This window comes from Arctopsyche grandis, chromosome 13 (genome assembly GCF_051622035.1).
Source record: "Arctopsyche grandis isolate Sample6627 chromosome 13, ASM5162203v2, whole genome shotgun sequence".
NCBI lineage: Eukaryota > Metazoa > Arthropoda > Insecta > Trichoptera > Hydropsychidae > Arctopsyche > Arctopsyche grandis.
In genome coordinates, this window is record NC_135367.1 from 3764123 (window position 1) to 3782844 (window position 18722).

The 18722-nt window shown below is 41.8% G+C and overlaps 3 protein-coding genes and 1 long non-coding RNA gene across 4 annotated transcripts in view; all 4 read right to left on the reverse strand.

The window, feature by feature from the left end:
- LOC143921528 (uncharacterized) overlaps positions 1–18722 on the reverse strand; it is a 65852-nt gene that overhangs the window by 17851 nt on the left and 29279 nt on the right. The window lies entirely within an intron of this gene.
- Positions 1522–5798, reverse strand: LOC143921516 (uncharacterized). The gene is made up of 4 exons (XM_077444843.1): positions 5606–5798; positions 3282–5511; positions 2155–2610; positions 1522–1990 (listed from the first exon to the last, which is right to left on the reverse strand). Exons 1-3 carry the CDS (start codon positions 5753–5755, stop codon positions 2606–2608), a joined length of 2385 nt encoding a protein of 794 aa, XP_077300969.1. The 5' UTR covers positions 5756–5798; the 3' UTR covers positions 1522–1990; positions 2155–2605.
- Positions 6464–9567, reverse strand: LOC143921529 (uncharacterized). The gene is made up of 2 exons (XR_013261443.1): positions 9373–9567; positions 6464–8712 (listed from the first exon to the last, which is right to left on the reverse strand). It is a non-coding gene; the product is annotated as an uncharacterized LOC143921529 (long non-coding RNA).
- On the reverse strand, positions 12490–17688 carry LOC143921565 (uncharacterized). Its single transcript, XM_077444916.1, has one exon. The coding sequence runs from the start codon at positions 17686–17688 to the stop codon at positions 12490–12492; it is 5199 nt and encodes a 1732-aa protein (XP_077301042.1).

The following is an 18722-nucleotide window of genomic DNA, read 5'->3' on the forward strand; positions in this document are numbered from 1 at the left end:
TGTTTTGCAGGGACTGGACCTGCTCTTGGCAGCTCGCCATTCCCTGGCTTAGCTCCTTGTAGCTCGGCTCCGGTGTCCTTGGCACCCGGCTCCTCGACACCCGGCTCCTCGACACCCGGCTCCTCTGCTCCTCCCGTCTCCGTCCTCCGTTGCTCAGCTCCCCAGGGCTTTGTTCTCGATTCGGCTCCATTTCTTCCGGCAGCGATGAAGACCCCGAATCCGCACCTTTGTGGCTCCTTGTCTCAACCATGTAGATCCCACTTCTGACACCAGTGAAGAGTATTCAAAGGTAAGTGGAGTCAGGTCGAGGTACAAGAAAACACGCAGGCAGGTTCCAGGTCTTTATTGCTGCTCGTCCGGTGGAGGTCAGGTTCCGAATGCCACCGTTCGAGAGCGCACCATACTTATAAATATTCAGCGCTCAGCGCATGCACGTTATGACCCGTATAGTCATTGGTCAAGGAGTCGGGTGTAGCCATTGGCCGCAACGCCCGACTCCACCATTGGTCGGCGTCACCATGACGTCACCGGTCTACGGGGCGTCTCTCTATGTAACGTTACATATGATTTGATAATTATATGTAACGTTACATAAGCCAGCAGCATAGCTCGGACGTTAAGCTTCTGCTTACCGTCAAGAAGGTGCCGGGTTCTATCCCTGAATGAAAATGAATTTTTCAGAGTATGCTGTTGGTCAGACCTGGATTTGTGACTCCAGGTTGATCGTTTCCTATCAGAGTTTGCCAATTTTCTCTGATTTCATTGTTGAAACGGTTCCCGGAAAAAAAAAATTGGCTAAAAATCCTTCCTACCTACTATGTCACCACTATTTGAAATTTGATGGATGTACAATAAAATTTATGTACAATTCATAGATGTCTCGTTAATTTGCGAGTTTTTTCAGTGTCTCGCAATTCAACGACTTATAATAAAAAAAAAATGCTGCATTTGTATTTGTAATTGGCCAGGAAGGCGCATTGGGATTTACCTGTAAGGCCTTCCTGGTATATATGTAAAATAAAAAAAAATAAAAAAAAAAATACGAACAAAAAATTTTCCGAAGATCACCTGCAACAATTTTTTTTTACGTAAATAATGAATAAATGGTTCGGTGATTACTAGTCAAATGTGAACCGGTCACAGGACAACCGGACGCTCTAGATCGGTCACACGTGATCACCCATCAGACTAAAACTGGTCACACCCAAAAATTAAAAATTGGTCGAATTTTTGACCAATTGAAGAGATTGAAATAGCAATGGGCGGGGCATGTGGCTAGAAGAATGGACGAAAGGTGGACAAAAGTACTAGAATGGTAAAAGGAAGACCACATGGAAGATGGGTGGACGAAATTAGGAAGATGTGTGGGGTGAGATGGATGAGAGCTGTGCAAAATAGAGACAAGTGGGAGTATGTAGGAGAGGCCTTCGTCCAGCAGTGGATGGCGAATGGCTTAGGATGATAATGAAGTATGTTTAGCAAAATTATCTTAATTTCATCCAATAAATAAAACGCAAGCCAAACAATAGATTTGTGTATTTAATTTTCAATTACCTTTTCTCTTAAAATTATTTAAATAAACTGCAATGAGAAAAATGTCGTGAGGGGGGGGGGGGGCACCAGAAACACCATGGCACGCATGCAGCCACAATGTAAAAATTTTAGCAGTATTTATATAATAACAATTTTTTTTATATTTATTCCAGTATGCAATTTTTTATGTTTATCGAGGTTAGATTTTTGAGAAAATGATTTTAGACAAATTTGACACTTGTATGGCTTTTCCCCCGTGTGACATCTCAAATGTGACACAAGTGTACTTCTGTGAATAAATGATTTTAAACAAATGTCACATTTGTGTGGTTTAATCCCAGAATGCATTTTTTTATGTTCCTCGAGGTGAGATTTTTCAGAAAATGATTTTAAACAAATTTCACACTGGTAAGGCTTTTCCCCCGTGTGAGATCTCAAATGTGACACAAGTGTACTTCTGTGAATAAATGATTTTAAACAAATGTCACATTTGTGTGGTTTAATCCCAGAATGCATTTTTTTATGTGTCTCGAGGATAGATTTTTGAGTAAATGATTTTAGACAAACTTCACACTTGTATGGCTTTTCTCCCATGTGAGATCTCAAATGTGATACAAGTACAGTTTTTCGAATAAATGATTTTAAACAAATGTCACATTTGTGTGGTTTTTCCACAGCATGCAATTTTTTATGTGTCTCGAGGATAGATTTTTGAGTAAATGATTTTAGACAAACTTCACACTTGTATGGCTTTTCTCCCGTGTGAGATCTCAAATGTGATACAAGTACAGTTTTTCGAATAAATGATTTTAAACAAATGTTACATTTGTGTGGTTTAATCCCAGAATGCATTTTTTTATGTTCCTCGAGGTGAGATTTTTCAGAAAATGATTTTAAACAAATTTCACACTGGTAAGGCTTTTCCCCCGTGTGAGATCTCAAATGTGACACAAGTTTATTTTTATAAACATATGATTTTAAACAAATGTCACATTTGTGTGGTTTTTCCACAGCATGCAATTTTTTATGTGTCTCGAGGATAGATTTTTGAGTAAATGATTTTAGACAAACTTCACACTTGTATGGCTTTTCTCCCGTGTGAGATCTCAAATGTGATACAAGTACAGTTTTTCGAATAAATGATTTTAAACAAATGTCACATTTGTGTGGTTTTTCCACAGCATGCAATTTTTTATGTGTCTCGAGGATAGATTTTTGAGTAAATGATTTTAGACAAACTTCACACTTGTATGGCTTTTCTCCCGTGTGAGATCTCAAATGTGATACAAGTACAGTTTTTCGAATAAATGATTTTAAACAAATGTCACATTTGTGTGGTTTAATCCCAGAATGCATTTTTTTATGTTCCTCGAGGTGAGATTTTTCAGAAAATGATTTTAAACAAATTTCACACTGGTAAGGCTTTTCCCCCGTGTGAGATCTCAAATGTGACACAAGTTTATTTTTATAAACATATGATTTTAAACAAATGTCACATTTGTGTGGTTTTTCCACAGCATGCAATTTTTTATGTGTCTCGAGGATAGATTTTTGAGTAAATGATTTTAGACAAACTTCACACTTGTATGGCTTTTCTCCCGTGTGAGATCTCAAATGTGATACAAGTACAGTTTTTCGAATAAATGATTTTAAACAAATGTCACATTTGTGTGGTTTTTCCACAGCATGCAATTTTTTATGTGTCTCGAGGATAGATTTTTGAGTAAATGATTTTAGACAAACTTCACACTTGTATGGCTTTTCTCCCGTGTGAGATCTCAAATGTGATACAAGTACAGTTTTTCGAATAAATGATTTTAAACAAATGTCACATTTGTGTGGTTTAATCCCAGAATGCATTTTTTTATGTTCCTCGAGGTGAGATTTTTCAGAAAATGATTTTAAACAAATTTCACACTGGTAAGGCTTTTCCCCCGTGTGAGATCTCAAATGTGACACAAGTTTATTTTTATAAACATATGATTTTAAACAAATGTCACATTTGTGTGGTTTTTCCACAGCATGCAATTTTTTATGTGTCTCGAGGATAGATTTTTGAGTAAATGATTTTAGACAAACTTCACACTTGTATGGCTTTTCTCCCGTGTGAGATCTCAAATGTGATACAAGTACAGTTTTTCGAATAAATGATTTTAAACAAATGTCACATTTGTGTGGTTTTTCCACAGCATGCAATTTTTTATGTGTCTCGAGGATAGATTTTTGAGTAAATGATTTTAGACAAACTTCACACTTGTATGGCTTTTCTCCCGTGTGAGATCTCAAATGTGATACAAGTACAGTTTTTCGAATAAATGATTTTAAACAAATGTCACATTTGTGTGGTTTAATCCCAGAATGCATTTTTTTATGTTCCTCGAGGTGAGATTTTTCAGAAAATGATTTTAAACAAATTTCACACTGGTAAGGCTTTTCCCCCGTGTGAGATCTCAAATGTGACACAAGTTTATTTTTATAAACATATGATTTTAAACAAATGTCACATTTGTGTGGTTTTTCCACAGCATGCAATTTTTTATGTGTCTCGAGGATAGATTTTTGAGTAAATGATTTTAGACAAACTTCACACTTGTATGGCTTTTCTCCCGTGTGAGATCTCAAATGTGATACAAGTACAGTTTTTCGAATAAATGATTTTAAACAAATGTTACATTTGTGTGGTTTAATCCCAGAATGCATTTTTTTATGTTCCTCGAGGTGAGATTTTTTAGAAAATGATTTTAAACAAATTTCACACTGGTAAGGCTTTTCCCCCGTGTGAGATCTCAAATGTGACACAAGTTCATTTATATAAACATATGATTTTAAACAAATGTCACATTTGTGTGGTTTTACCACAGCATGCAATTTTTTATGTGTCTCTAGGATAGATTTTTGAGTAAATGATTTTAGACAAATTTCACACTTGTATGGCTTTTCTCCCGTGTGAGATCTCAAATGTGACACAAGTACAGTTTTTCGAATAAATGATTTTAAACAAATGTCACATTTGTGTGGTTTAATCCCAGAATGCATTTTTTTATGTTCCTCGAGGTGAGATTTTTCAGAAAATGATTTTAAACAAATTTCGCACTGGTAAGGCTTTTCCCCCGTGTGAGATCTCAAATGTGACACAAGTTTATTTTTATAAACATATGATTTTAAACAAATGTCACATTTGTGTGGTTTTACCACAGCATGCAATTTTTTATGTGTCTCGAGGATAGATTTTTGAGTAAATGATTTTAGACAAATTTCACACTTGTATGGCTTTTCCCCCGTGTGAGATCTCAAATGTGACACAAGTACAGTTTTTCGAATAAATGATTTTAAACAAATGTCACATTTGTGTGGTTTAATCCCAGAATGCATTTTTTTATGTTCCTCGAGGTGACATTTTTTAGAAAATGATTTTAAACAAATTTCACACTGGTAAGGCTTTTCCCCCGTGTGAGATCTCAAATGTGACACAAGTACAGTTTTTCGAATAAATGATTTTAAGCAAATGTCACATTTGTGTGGTTTAATCCCAGAATGCATTTTTTTATGTTCCTCGAGGTGACATTTTTTAGAAAATGATTTTAAACAAATTTCACACTGGTAAGGCTTTTCCCCCGTGTGAGATCTCAAATGTCTGACAAGTGTATATTTATGAATAAATGATTTTAAACAAATATTACATTTGAACAGCTTCTCTCCAGTGTGTGATCTTTTTTGTAACACGAGTTCGGATTTATTGGGAAATGGCTTTAAACAAATTTCACTATTCTTTCGGTGGATTGTTGGTAGTGAAGGCTCATCGTCCCATATTACATCTTCCAATAAAACTTCTTCAGTCTTGATCTTCAAGCAATCGTCTAGCCTCAGTTGAGACGTTTCGTAGCTTCGAAAACAAGCGTTTCGAAAGGCGATCAACAATTCCAGATTGGTTTTACACGAAAGACACACCGCGTCTGGCAACCCATCGCCTCTTTTAACCTGCAGATGAAATGAAAAAAAATAAGTAGGATTGAGCGGTGAGAAGAGTTTGGTCCACAATAGTTGTAACCTGTAACCTGTAACCAGCACCGACCTGAATTTGACAGCAGGTCCGAATGCGTTGCTCCAGACGCTCTGGATGAGGATCTGGTCTCTGGAATATGGAGACGGAAGACTCGGCCGGAGCTGGTCCAAGACAAAGCCTGCACTCCATTGTCTCTGCACTCCTCGTCATCGTCTCCATCGTGACAGCGACCAGACGACTCGACTTCGCCTCGCTATTTTTTTGGTCTAAATTTGGCACTAGTTATACCAGAGAAATTTTAGGCAACAAATTATTTGGTTGTTTTATAATTCCAAAAGTGGTCTGTAAAACGGTTCGGTGATTACTAGTCAAATGTGAACCAGTCACAGGACAACCGGTCGCTCTAGATCGGTCACACGTGATCACCCGTCACACTAAAACTGGTCACACCCTAAAATCGGTTAACCAGTTTTCTCGTGACCGATTTTAGGGTGTGACCAGTTTAAGTGTGACCGATCTAGAGCGACCGGTTGTCCTGTGACTGGTTCACATATGACTAGCATATACTGCATATACGGAAACGCATATACTGCATATGAGTAACAATTCTCGTATTACTTATGGAAATATGCATGACTAGTAGTCGTTTACCCTGTAAAAAATGAAAATTTTTTCTGTAATTAATTATAAACTTGATCAGTAATTTATTCTAAATGATCAGTAGAATATAATAAACGATCAGTAATGTATTCATTTTTGTTCAGTAAATAATTATTTAATTATTTAATAATAAAATATCAAGTATCAAGTATAGATATGTATATACTCGATACTTTATAATATATACTTGATAATTGTAATATATACTTGATACTTTATATTGTAATATTTGTATAGAAAAGAAATAAAATAAAAACACAAGCTAATAGCTTTTTCATTTCTTTATTGAAATAATGCAGTAAAACAAACAAAAAAACAATTTCGTTATTGCAATTGAAGATTTACACAATAAAACATAAGCGAAGCGAATTTGAAAGTCGAGTTAAACTGCTGAGCACATAGCGAGTGACGTGCGCGTCCTGGTGCGTACGCACCAAGCCAACGAACGGCCCACAGGCCAACTTTTAAAACCAGTAGCGTACAAAATATCTAAATAAAAACTAAATTAAATATCAAAATTAAGCTAAAGAGCGAGATTGAGCTGAAATTAGATCATCGTTGATGTTTTGAATTACGACGATACGCATTTACAACTAGAGAAATATTATAATTTCTCTGCTTACGAGCGAAAAAAAATCTTGTTATTATTTCTTAAAAGGGATCTCAATCATCAATTTCTTCTAGTATCTTTGCAGTAGTAAAATTGCATTCTCTGGAAAAAAATATGTGTCATTATCCCAAAGGGTCATATACGACTCCGTCGACTTTGATTTTTTTTCCCGGAATATGAGATATGTAAACGCGATTTCTCTTATTCATATTATACAATAAGTCCTACTTTATTAGAAACATAAAGATAAATAAAAAATATGTAAAAATAAAAACTTACGTATGTTTTCTCTTCGACATATCTGCAACTCGAAAAGCGTTCGATGTTGTTCCCTCAAAACTCCTAAAAGGAACTGATTTATTTTCGTGTGACTTTCTTAAAATTCATCACCAACATCCAACCAAGCGTAACGAAAGGTTTTACGACCGGTCTGAGTGATCCCTTTATTTTAAGACGCAAAAATGTAAAATGCCGTGAACGACCGCTTTGGCATATATCGTGTAAGTTCATAACCGACCGTTTGGGTTTAAATGGGTTAATGAATAAATCCATATGTGGCGGCTCGCTTAAACGACATGGTCGAGTTTGGTTGCCTTCCTGCGAGTGGGGACCAACCCGGCTGGGTTCGGAGAGCCGCTACTCACTCTGTCTTCAGCTGTCATATAATAAACACGTGCATTAACATGCCAGTCGTCTCATTCGTTCATCCTCCATACATATAAATAAGTCTATATGCTATGGATTTAGACTTGTACATAAATTTTTCCATATTGTAAATCAAATTTAGATATTTGTGACATAGCGGGTAGGGTGGTTTTTGCTGGAGGAACCGTTTTAACAATTAAATCAGATTGGTAAACTCGGATAGGAAACGATCGACTTGCAGTCACAAATATCCAACAGTATTGAAATTAGAACGGGATCGAACCCGGTAACATCTCGGTGCTAAAAAATAAACGCAAACAGCGAACCATACTGCTGGCTATAGATATAGATATTTCAGAACTCTGTTTTTGTTGTAAAACATAATATTGTATGAAAATCATCCCTCTCACAAATACTCTGTAAAAGGAAGTCAATTTAATGGAAAGTGTTTAACTTTTGAACAAATCATTGAATGGCATTTCCTTGTATTTTTTTTTGTTTTATGTTGAAATTACTAATTAAATCGATTAAGTTTTCATAATTACTAGCTCTGAAATCTGATACACAAACGTGTGAATAAAGGAGACAAATTAAGAAAGAAAATCATTTAAAACTATTCATCACATTCAACGTTCTGAAAGGAAAGTTATTAAAAAGTGAAAAAAAAATCAATTAATTTTAACATATGTATTTCCATTGACAAAGACATTATGAAGAAGCTGGTCGCAGAATATTACATAAGCTTAATGATAAAATCGGTTAAATATTAAAGATAATCTTCGTGGTACATCTTACAACTATATTTTAAAATTAAAAGATTCATGTATGATGTATATTATATTTATCTGATATATAAATGTTCTTCTAATTAACTATAATGTTCTTAAAAACCCATATTTCCACTATTAAATTTATAACAACTGTAAACGAAACATGTCGATAATTTTCTTTTCAAAATCATTGTCAGTTGTGATTTGTGAGTACACGATTCTGAACAAATATCACATCTATATAAATTTTCCTTCATCTGATCATTGACACGGGTGTTGTTAACGTTTGGTGGCGAATTAACATCATACTCATTTTCCCATATTAAATCTTCCAATAGAACTTATTCTGGCTTGATATTTAGACGCTTGTTTAGCTTCAGTTTCGAAATTTCATCATTTCGAAGACAAATTTTTCGAAAACTATTAAGCGATTCCAGTTTGTCGTTACAAGGACGACATATCGGATCTGGCAATTTTTCGTCTTTCTTGACCTGCAAATACGAAAGGTTTATATTAAAATTAATTCAGATGGCAATAGGTTAAGGTGAGAATTTTTTTCAAATTCCAAACCGGGTAATTTAACCTAACTGTTCAAATAAACCGAAAAATCCTGGTTAAAATAAGGACTGAAGCCACAATTAAAACTTTTCTAGAAACACATTAAATATAAAATCCACAACGGAATATCTACAGTAAATTATTCCATTGCAAACTGCTTTAAATATTTATTTGACTTCAGTATGTAAACGTAATCGGGAAAAAAACAAGAGTGCTAAGCGATCTTGCGTGAATATTTAAATCTCGAGATTGTGTAATTGATAGTTAGACTTATTATACCTACTTGTAAACCAGCTGTTTATTAAACGCATTCTATAGAAACTGCACGGAATTAAAAAGTGGTGCCGTTTTTTCTTTAATCAAGTTTAATAAATTTCAAGAATTAATCGATTTTATTTTATTTAAAAAAATTATGTACATACATACATACATATATTCAATTTGGATTCTTTTCGAATTGCTAGTTTGATTTGCTATTCTAATATTATGGATTCCGTTTATTGTGAAATTGACGAGATCGTTAACATACATTTGTTTGGCTTTATCTTTAACATATTGATCAGATTCACGAGGTAAATGTGAGGGTAAACGACCTGCAGCTGACGGCAGGACGAAATGCTTTCGGCCAAATGTGGCTGAGGATTTCCATGGATGGAGACGAAAGCCTCGGCTGGACCAGAAGACAAGCAGAGTCTGCACTGCATTGGGAATTGACGTTCGTCACAATTCATCCTCTAGTGAGATTGGTCTAAAGAACACCCATTTGACAGCTATAGCTGAAAAGGACTAGCACAAGTCGTCATTAGTCACCGGAGCCTGAGGGGGCCGTGTATTGTTCAATGGTTGTAAATGCATTGTTAAAGGTTTGCCGAACAATGGATAGCACTGGGACTATCCTACCTCTAGTCGTCATGGTTCGGTGATTATTCCGCACACTTCACTAAAACCCCGATCACGGAATATCTGGCACCCGAAAATTCCATCCATCGAAATATCATACTAACAAGAGTTCGAGTGCCAGATATACAATATCCGCGATTTTCGTGGCAACGTTTGTCGTGTGCGCGATCGCAATGTAGTATTGGCCAGAGTAGGAAATTTCAACTTTTTTTTGGGGGGAGCTAAATTTAGCTATTTAAATATTTCTTTTATATTTAGGCTTTTCCTCCCGTATTAATGTGCGCGCGCAGAATACGGGAGGAAAAGCCTGTTCCTCTTGTATCCCGCTCGCGCAAATTAAGTGAGTATGTACCGTTTACCATGCACCCTTTTTTTTGATCTTTCGACTTAAGATCTTTCGATTTTCGATCTTTGCCTTCCGATATTTGTGTTTTCTGTAATTTAACATTCTGGCTCGTCACGTAGACCCATTTTACAGCTATATCTCAATACGGCTAAGGCTAGAGATGGGCAAAAGTGGGAATTTAAAACGAACGGAAAAAAACCAGTGAAAAAACCGGGAGCTTTAGGAAAATTGAATATTTTTTTCATAAAACTGTATTTTTTTTAATTATGATTGACCAAAATAATACAACACATAAGGCCACATTAATTTAAGCATAAGAGTTTTTATAAAATTATTTGGATGTCAAATATAACATTTATTCAAAATTTCTTCATACAATACAAAATCCTCTTTAACATAGAACATTTTATTTATTTATACTTCAATAGATAACAGTTTGATGCATATATTGCTTTAATGGATACCGATATTATTGACTTATGTAGATGTAGTTACAACAGATCAGCCCACTACTTTAGATCTTCATGCATTGCAACTACTGTGCATTTACGAATATAATCATATTTTGACAATATTACTGATTCTGAATGTCCTCAACTTGATAGAGCATTTGTTAAAAGTGATGTCTCAACTACTTGATTTTTTTTCTTTATTTTCTTGATATAAAGCTCACGCAGATATATGATTTGTCATTTTTGTAGCATTTGGAAAGTTATATTTCGTTTCACAATATATCTACATACAGCTGCAAACTTCTTACTTGTTTCGGATTCTTTTAAAGTGATTCCAAATTGTTGATTTTGGTCGTACCATTTTTTAATGGGATGAAAATATGAATAAATAATCTTTTTCTAATCTATAATTTGGAAAGAGACTTTGTATGTATCCTTGGTCGTCGTCGTCGTCGTCCGTAGATCGGTGACGTCATCGAACACGTGATTCGTTTTTTTTTTTTTTCGATCCATGGGCGCCGATTTGTTTTTTTCGATTCAATGGATTCACCCCCGCGGGGGCGCAAGTAGCTTCATGGGGCCCCGCCAGGGGCGCCACAAGGGGCGCAGCCCCGTGGGGCCCCGAAGGGGGCCCGGAGGGCGCAGCCTCATGGGGCGCAGCCCCATGGGGCTCAAAAGGGGGCGCAGCTTTATGGGGCACAGCCTTATCGGCCGCAGCCTTATGGGGCGCAACCTTATGGGGCGCAGCCTTATGGGGCGCTGTCTTATGGGGCGCAGCCTTAGGGGCGCAGCCTTATGGGGCGCCGCCTTATGGGGCGCCGCCTTATGGGGCGCCGCCTTATGGAGCTTAGCCACATGGGGCCCCGAAGGGGGCGCAAGGGGGCGCAGCCTCATGGGGCGCAGCTGTACAGACTCCAGGGATGTTCAACTCGAGAGCACCCCGGAAGTCGGTTTCTTAGAAGCTCGTGGTAAGCGTGGGCGGGACTGGTCTCCTCCAAGGGATCTACAGGTCGTCGTCTGCGGTCTGGTCTCTGCTGCTGTCGGCTTGGCTCGATGTATATCTCTCTCTCTCTCGTACAGTGTGCGTAAGTGAGGGTGATACGGGACAAAGGCGGGAAAGTGAATAGTAATGAAAACAGGTTATAATTCTGTTTGTATGGTGACTGTATTTTATATATATATGTATATACAGAGATCAAGCAGGGGGGACAGAAAAGGGGGGGGGGGGAGTCCGACTTGAAATTAGCGCGCACGTGTTCAAGAGGTTATGGTAACCTCACTCAACCACGTGGCTACGTGATCTGACTTCGACGAAGAGAGACCAGGAATTCCTCACTTCTCACCGGACGTATACTGAAGCTGTACTTCCAGTATCGTCTGCCGATCAAGGCTGAGCTGATCGGGACTCGGTGGTGGGAACCAACTCGGTAGCGAACAGAGATGTTCACTCGACCGACGCGGAAAACGAATAGAAGGCGGGGACGCGCGCTCGGCGCCGAACTCCCTCCAAAACGGCTCCTTTGGTCGTAACGCCACGAAAGCTGACCATGAAGACTTGGTCGGAACATACTCCCCCCGTTGGAAGTCAGAGGATCGAATTCCAAAACAAACAAGAATTAATGGTGCACAAGCGACTAATGAAATACACAAAAACCAAGCAAATAAGCAAAAAAATAACAACAAAATAAAAAACAACACAACAAAATAACCCAGTCAGCAAACAAAATAACATTAGTCCACCGTCAGTTTCCCATCCTACATAAGCAGCTGACTAAGCCGGCAAGAAACAAACAAAAAATAGACAAACAAACAACCAAAACACCAACAAATAACCAACACCAATGCTAGGTAACAATATTGTTCAACCGTTATATGTCCCAATCTATCCTGATAGCTCCATTACAAAGCACCAATCAAACCAACAAGAGAAGCATAAAAGAAAAGCAACTCAAAAACTTAAGTTAAAACACATAAACTGAATCCACAACACAGATACAAATAACGCGCCAACTTTAATGTGGGACGTTATGAACGCTCGCCACTCCGTTGCACAAATTAACCGAATGTTGCTCAACAGGCAGTCGAGCAACTCGCCGAGCTGCTCTTTTGATAACTCCCTTTACTGTGCGAATGGTGATGACTCGCACCACTCCGTCGTGGCCAGGATGAACGGCTAGGATCCGTCCCATGGGCCATTCCAAGGGAGGTGCGTTTTCTTCGGCGACTATCACCATATCCCCCGGCTGCAAGTTGGGTGACTCCCTGGAGCCACTCTTGTGGCGCTGCTGCAGTAGCGTGACGTACTCTCGGGCCCATCTCTTCCAGAAATGCTGCAACATCTGCTGCAGGTGCTTGTAAGTTGATACCCTCGCTAAGGGTTGATCGACCAGATCTTCCTGAGGTAGCGCAATCAGTGGCCCACCAACTAGGAAATGACCAGGAGTGAGGGGAATTAGGTCGGAAGGGTCAGATGACAACGGGGTCAAAGGTCGCGAGTTCAATACGGCTTCTATTTGTGTTATTAGAGTATTCAAAGACTCGTACGTTACGGTTGTACTACCCATGACGCGTTTTAAGTGGCGCTTCATTGACTTTACGGCGGCCTCCCACAGCCCACCAAAGTGCGGAGCCCGTGGTGGAATGAAGCGCCAGTTCATTCCCTTTTCAGAACAAAATGAATGTAGCGATTGCTTATGAGCGGTTGATGCTAGCAGTTTAGTGAGCATTCTATCGGTTCCTATAAAGTTAGTGGCGTTATCGGACCAGATCTCAGCCACGAGCCCCCTCCGAGATATGAATCTCTTCAGTGCGTCGATAAATGCCCTGGACGTTAAACTCTGCACTACCTCTAAATGAACAGCCTTGGTAGCAAGGCAAACGAATATGCAGATGTAGGCTTTCAGGAAAGACCGATTTCGGGACGCTTTCTCCTTGATGAGGATCGGGCCGGCGTAATCTACGCCACAATTAAGGAACGGACGTGCCGGGGCAGTGCGTAATGCTGGCAAATCTCCCATTATGGGTTGTTGAAGTCTCGGTATGACCCGGGAGCACCGTACGCACCTTCGAATTTCGCGACTAACGGTGTTTCTCCCCCCGATTAGCCAATACCTTTCTCGAAGGTGGGCGGACACCAATTGTGTGCCTGCATGGAGTAATTGTTCATGAGCGGCTCTAACTAGCAACTCCGTAATATGGGCTTTAGCTGGAACAATCAGAGGGTGCTTGCGCTCAAACTGCCAATGAGTGTGGCTCAATCGCCCTCCCACCCGTAGGGCACCTTCTGGATCCAAAAAAGGTCTTAAGGCCTTCAGGCGATTGTTAGGAATTGGCAACGCTGATTCGAGTAGGGCAATTTCCCTTTTGTAAAATCGCGACTGAACGTGCTTGATGATTTTAGTTTCCGCGGCGATTAGTTCGGTACGCGATAGTGGACCACTAATGGACCCCCTTCTTCTCAACGCCGCGATAAATCGTAGGCAATAGGCAGTAATTCTGGTCAACGTGTGCCACGAAGAGTATCGGGATAATAACTCCCAGTCACTAGTACTAGCGACTAGGGCTACACGCGTCCCTTTAGCCTCTATTTGAGGCTCTTCAATGGGAACCTGGCTCTTTGGCCATGTGTTCCTGTCCTGGAGGATCCATTTGGGTCCATTCCACCACAATGACATGGTTTGTAATTCAGAGGGCATGAATCCTCGAGACAAAGAATCAGCGGGATTGTCCTGGGAACTTATATGGTTCCAGGAATGCTTTCCACTCATTGACTGGATTTTGGCTACCCTATGGGACACAAAGGTCGTCCAACGTGAAGATTCACCCTTGAGCCAAGCTAACACGATGGTAGAATCAGTCCATAAAATCACCTCGTCAATCGGAACGGCGATTGCGACTCTAACTCGCTCTACCAATGTGTGAAGTAAATGGGCGCCGCACAGTTCCAATCTGGGAATAGTCAAAGTCTTTAAGGGGGCGACTCGAGATTTTGCGCAAAACAATCTACAGACGCGATGTCCCAATCGGTCGGTGGACAGCGCATAAATGCATGCGCCGTATGCCTTTTGCGATGCATCGCAAAACCCGAGTAGCGTAATGCTCACCGGGTTAGGTAATAAAACATGTCTGGGAATCATTATGTCCCTCAATTTGGGCAATTGTGATATAAAAATCTCCCATTGGGACGCTAATCTCTCGGGAATAGCCTCGTCCCAATTGAGGCCCCCGCGGAATAGTTCTTGCATTAACTGTTTTGCAAGAACGATGGTAGGGCCCAATAAGCCCAGTGGGTCAAACAACCGCGCTATTTGGGCTAGTATATTCCGTTTCGTGAATTGCGCATTTGTATTCAGATTGATGGGGAAAGCGAACGTGTCACATTTGGTGTGCCAGTTCAATCCGAGAGTGGATGTCTCGTCCTTGCTGATCACATGGCAGTGATCGGTGCCCTGATCGGAAGCGGGTATTATGGAGATGGGTTCAGTGGTGTTGGAAGCCCATTTTCGAAGAGGGAGACCAGCCCGAGCCAGAATATAGTTAATTTGCTCGGCCAGTTTTGTGAGTTCCTGGACGCTACTGGCACCCGAGAGCAAGTCATCGACGTAAAAGTCTCTGCTTAACACTGTGGAAGCTTCGGGAAATTCCGCCCTATGTTCATCGGCTAAGGCCCTCAAACAACGGGTTGCCAAGAATGAAGCACAGGCAGTGCCGTACGTCACAGTGTTTAGCTGATACGTTCGCGCTCCTTTACCCAAACCCCAGATAATGCGTTGAAATGGTTGGTCATCTGGATGTACCCTGATTTGTCGGTACATCTTTTCGATGTCCGCAGTCACTGCAACTGAGTGCTGCCGAAAACGTAATAAAATGTCGAATATGTCGTCCTGAACTCGTGGACCGACATGGAGAACGTCATTTAGAGATGTTCCCGAAGATGACTTTGCCGACCCGTCAAACACTACGCGTAGCTTTGTAGTGAGGCTGCTTTCTTTGGAGACGGCGTGGTGAGGGAGATAGAAATTTGGGACGGATTCTGAATTGCACTCCGACATATGCCCCAGATCGATAAATTCCTGCAGAAATGCCTCGTAACGATTGCGAAATTGTTCGTTACGAGCAAATCTGCCCTTAAGCGCACGGAATCTTTTTTCCGCCGCAGTGCGTGAATCGCCTAATAAGTGACTGTCTGCCTTGAATGGCAGTCTGACCATAAACCGACCCGAAGAATCGCGAGTAGTCCCATGTATGAATGACTGCTCGGCGGGATGACCCTCATCTAACCCTACCTTGGAGGTGTTCGGTTCTTCTAGTTCCCAGAATGCTCTGATGGAGCGCATGAGTGAGAGATTGCAACTACGTGCATTGTTCGATGATGCGGGAGCGGCAATCGAACCACCTAAAATCCAACCGTACGCGGTGTTTAGCATGGTTATGCTTCCTTGTCTGTCACCGCGTGAAGGAATGGAAATGGTGCGCCTTCCGTTGCGCAATATGGCATGATAGATGTCGCTACCCATCACCATATCAACCGTACCGGGAGAGTCAAATGACGGATCAGCAAGGGGAAGATGGAGCGGCAAATGGCTCCGTATCTCAGACACATTGCGCGATGGCAGTTGATGCGTGATGTCGGACATGATTGCGCAATCAATGTCCATGCCGGCGCTTAGGTTGGGGAGACGCGGTAGTATGCGCACTACCGCGCCATAGGAGATGGACGTCCTATTTAAACCTACTCCCAGCAGGTTGACGTCCATCTTTTTTGACTTCAAGGCGAGTCGCCTTCTTAAGTCCTCGGACATTATGTTGACCTCGGAGCCATTATCAAGTAACGCCCGCACTTTATGCAACTGCCCATCACGGCCGCGTGCTTGTACTTCTACGGTACATAACAAAACGGTGCGGGAATGTGAAGGCGTCGCGTGTCTCACCGAATGTAAAACCGCCGCCGGTTCTACGGGTTTGACGTACTTCGAATTCTGGGGGCTCTGGGAAGTTTTGACCTTGTTTGAATGTGGAGCCTGGTATGCCGTTGCGTCATGCAAAAGCGTGTGGTGGGCCTGACCGCAACGCACGCATCTTTGTTTGGTTCGGCACGCTCGAACCATGTGCCCCGGTCTCAGACAGTTCAGGCATACCCTATGTTTTATAGCGGCCGCCCTACGTTCATCACCGCTCATACTGCGGAAAGATGTGCATACTGGCAGCGAGTGACTTCCGTTGCAGTGGATGCAGGAGGGGCTTTCCCCTCCCACATGTAAAGCGGCCGCCCTTTGGCCAGTAGCGGTTCTTGGTCGAAGATTTGACTCGCCTTTTAAGACGTAGTCGGCATTTGCCATCGACTGGCAATGGAGCGTCAAAAATTCGATGAGTTTGTGGTAAGTGCAATCCTCATATTTTGGCGCTTGAAGCTCCCATTGTCGAACCGTGTATCGATCGAGCTTCCTCGTGATGCACATGACCAAAATGTCGTCCCACGTTTCGACCGGGACGCCTAAGTTGGCCAGTGCACGGACATGCATGTTCGCATCGTCTATGCAACGATGCAAACTTGCGTAACTATTAGACGCAACTTGTTCCGCGTCTAATATTGCTCTAATATGGGACTGAACAACAATTTTTTTATTGTTGTAGCGCTGCTCCAGAATGGACCAAGCGCGGGAAAAGGAATCATCAGCTAACTCTAAGCCACTGACTACACGATTGGGTTCTCCCTTTAGGACTGCCAACAAGTATTGGAAACGGGCGATTTGAGATGTTTCGCCGGCCATCGCGACCAAGAAGCGTTGCGAAAAAAGGGGCCAATTTTGGATGTTGCCCTCAAACGTGGGCAACTCCAACCGGGGCAATTTGATTGCTATATTTGATTGCGGTATGGGTGATTGCGGCACAGGTGTAATGGCGGATGCAGCGACATCTACCGGCGGAATGCCCAATTGCGGCTCCCGCACTCTGAGCATCTCCATACATCGCTCGAGGGCGATAAAATAGTCCGTTTCAAATTTGTCGATGACGGACTCAGAGGCCCGAGCCTCCGCTTCGTCCAGCTCGTCAAGCTGAGCTTGGACCGATTCGAACTCGGACAACAACGGTTTAATTAACTCAAGTCTGATTTTGAGCATGGAAATGCTCAGATCTCCCTCCAATTTGTTTGCATTTTTTGTTAAGCGTGAGCGAATACCTTTACGCGTTTTCCGATGCTCATCAGCCATCTTGTACGCGGTGAAAAGGGTAAACAAAGGACAATGGACACGGAAAACACAAAATGGACGCTGGCGACCAAAAATCACAGCAACAACAGAAAAATGCTAATTACGACCAACCTGGCTTAGACGACGTTGACAGACCAGCTCTGGAAGAAATCCGGCTCTTTCGAAGGACCAAATGTACAGACTCCAGGGATGTTCAACTCGAGAGCACCCCGGAAGTCGGTTTCTTAGAAGCTCGTGGTAAGCGTGGGCGGGACTGGTCTCCTCCAAGGGATCTACAGGTCGTCGTCTGCGGTCTGGTCTCTGCTGCTGTCGGCTCGGCTCGATGTATATCTCTCTCTCTCTCGTACAGTGTGCGTAAGTGAGGGTGATACGGGACAAAGGCGGGAAAGTGAATAGTAATGAAAACAGGTTATAATTCTGTTTGTATGGTGACTGTATTTTATATATATATGTATATACAGAGATCAAGCAGGGTGGAAAGAAAAGGGGGGGGGGGGAGTCCGACTTGAAATTAGCGCGCACGTGTTCAAGAGGTTATGATAACCTCACTCAACCACGTGGCTACGTGATCTGACTTCGACGAAGAGAGACCAGGAATTCCTCACTTCTCACCGGACGTATACTGAAGCTGTACTTCCAGTATCGTCTGCCGATCAAGGCTGAGCTGATCGGGACTCGGTGGTGGGAACCAACTCGGTAGCGAACAGAGATGTTCACTCGACCGACGCGGAAAACGAATAGAAGGCGGGGACGCGCGCTCGGCGCCGAACTCCCTCCAAAACGGCTCCTTTGGTCGTAACGCCACGAAAGCTGACCATGAAGACTTGGTCGGAACAGCAGCCTTAGGGGCGCAGCCTTATGGGGCGCCGCCTTATGGGGCGCCGCCTTATGGGGCGCTGCCTTATGGGGCGCCGCCTTATGGAGCTTAGCCACATAAGGCCCCGAAGGGGGCGCAGGGGGCGCAGCCTCATGGGGCGTAGCCTTATGGGGCGCTGTCTTATGGGGCGCAGTCTTATGGGGCGCCGCCTTATGGA

Bases quoted from the DNA above. Each gene is read 5' to 3' on its own strand.
- LOC143921516 (XM_077444843.1), bottom strand. From the start codon at position 5,755: ATGGAGACGATGACGAGGAGTGCAGAGACAATGGAGTGCAGGCTTTGT. The intron at 5,512-5,605 runs GTCGGTGCTGGT...TTTCATCTGCAG, and splicing joins GGACCTGCTGTCAAATTCAG to GTTAAAAGAGGCGATGGGTT.
- LOC143921565 (XM_077444916.1), bottom strand. From the start codon at position 17,688: ATGGCTGATGAGCATCGGAAAACGCGTAAAGGTATTCGCTCACGCTTA.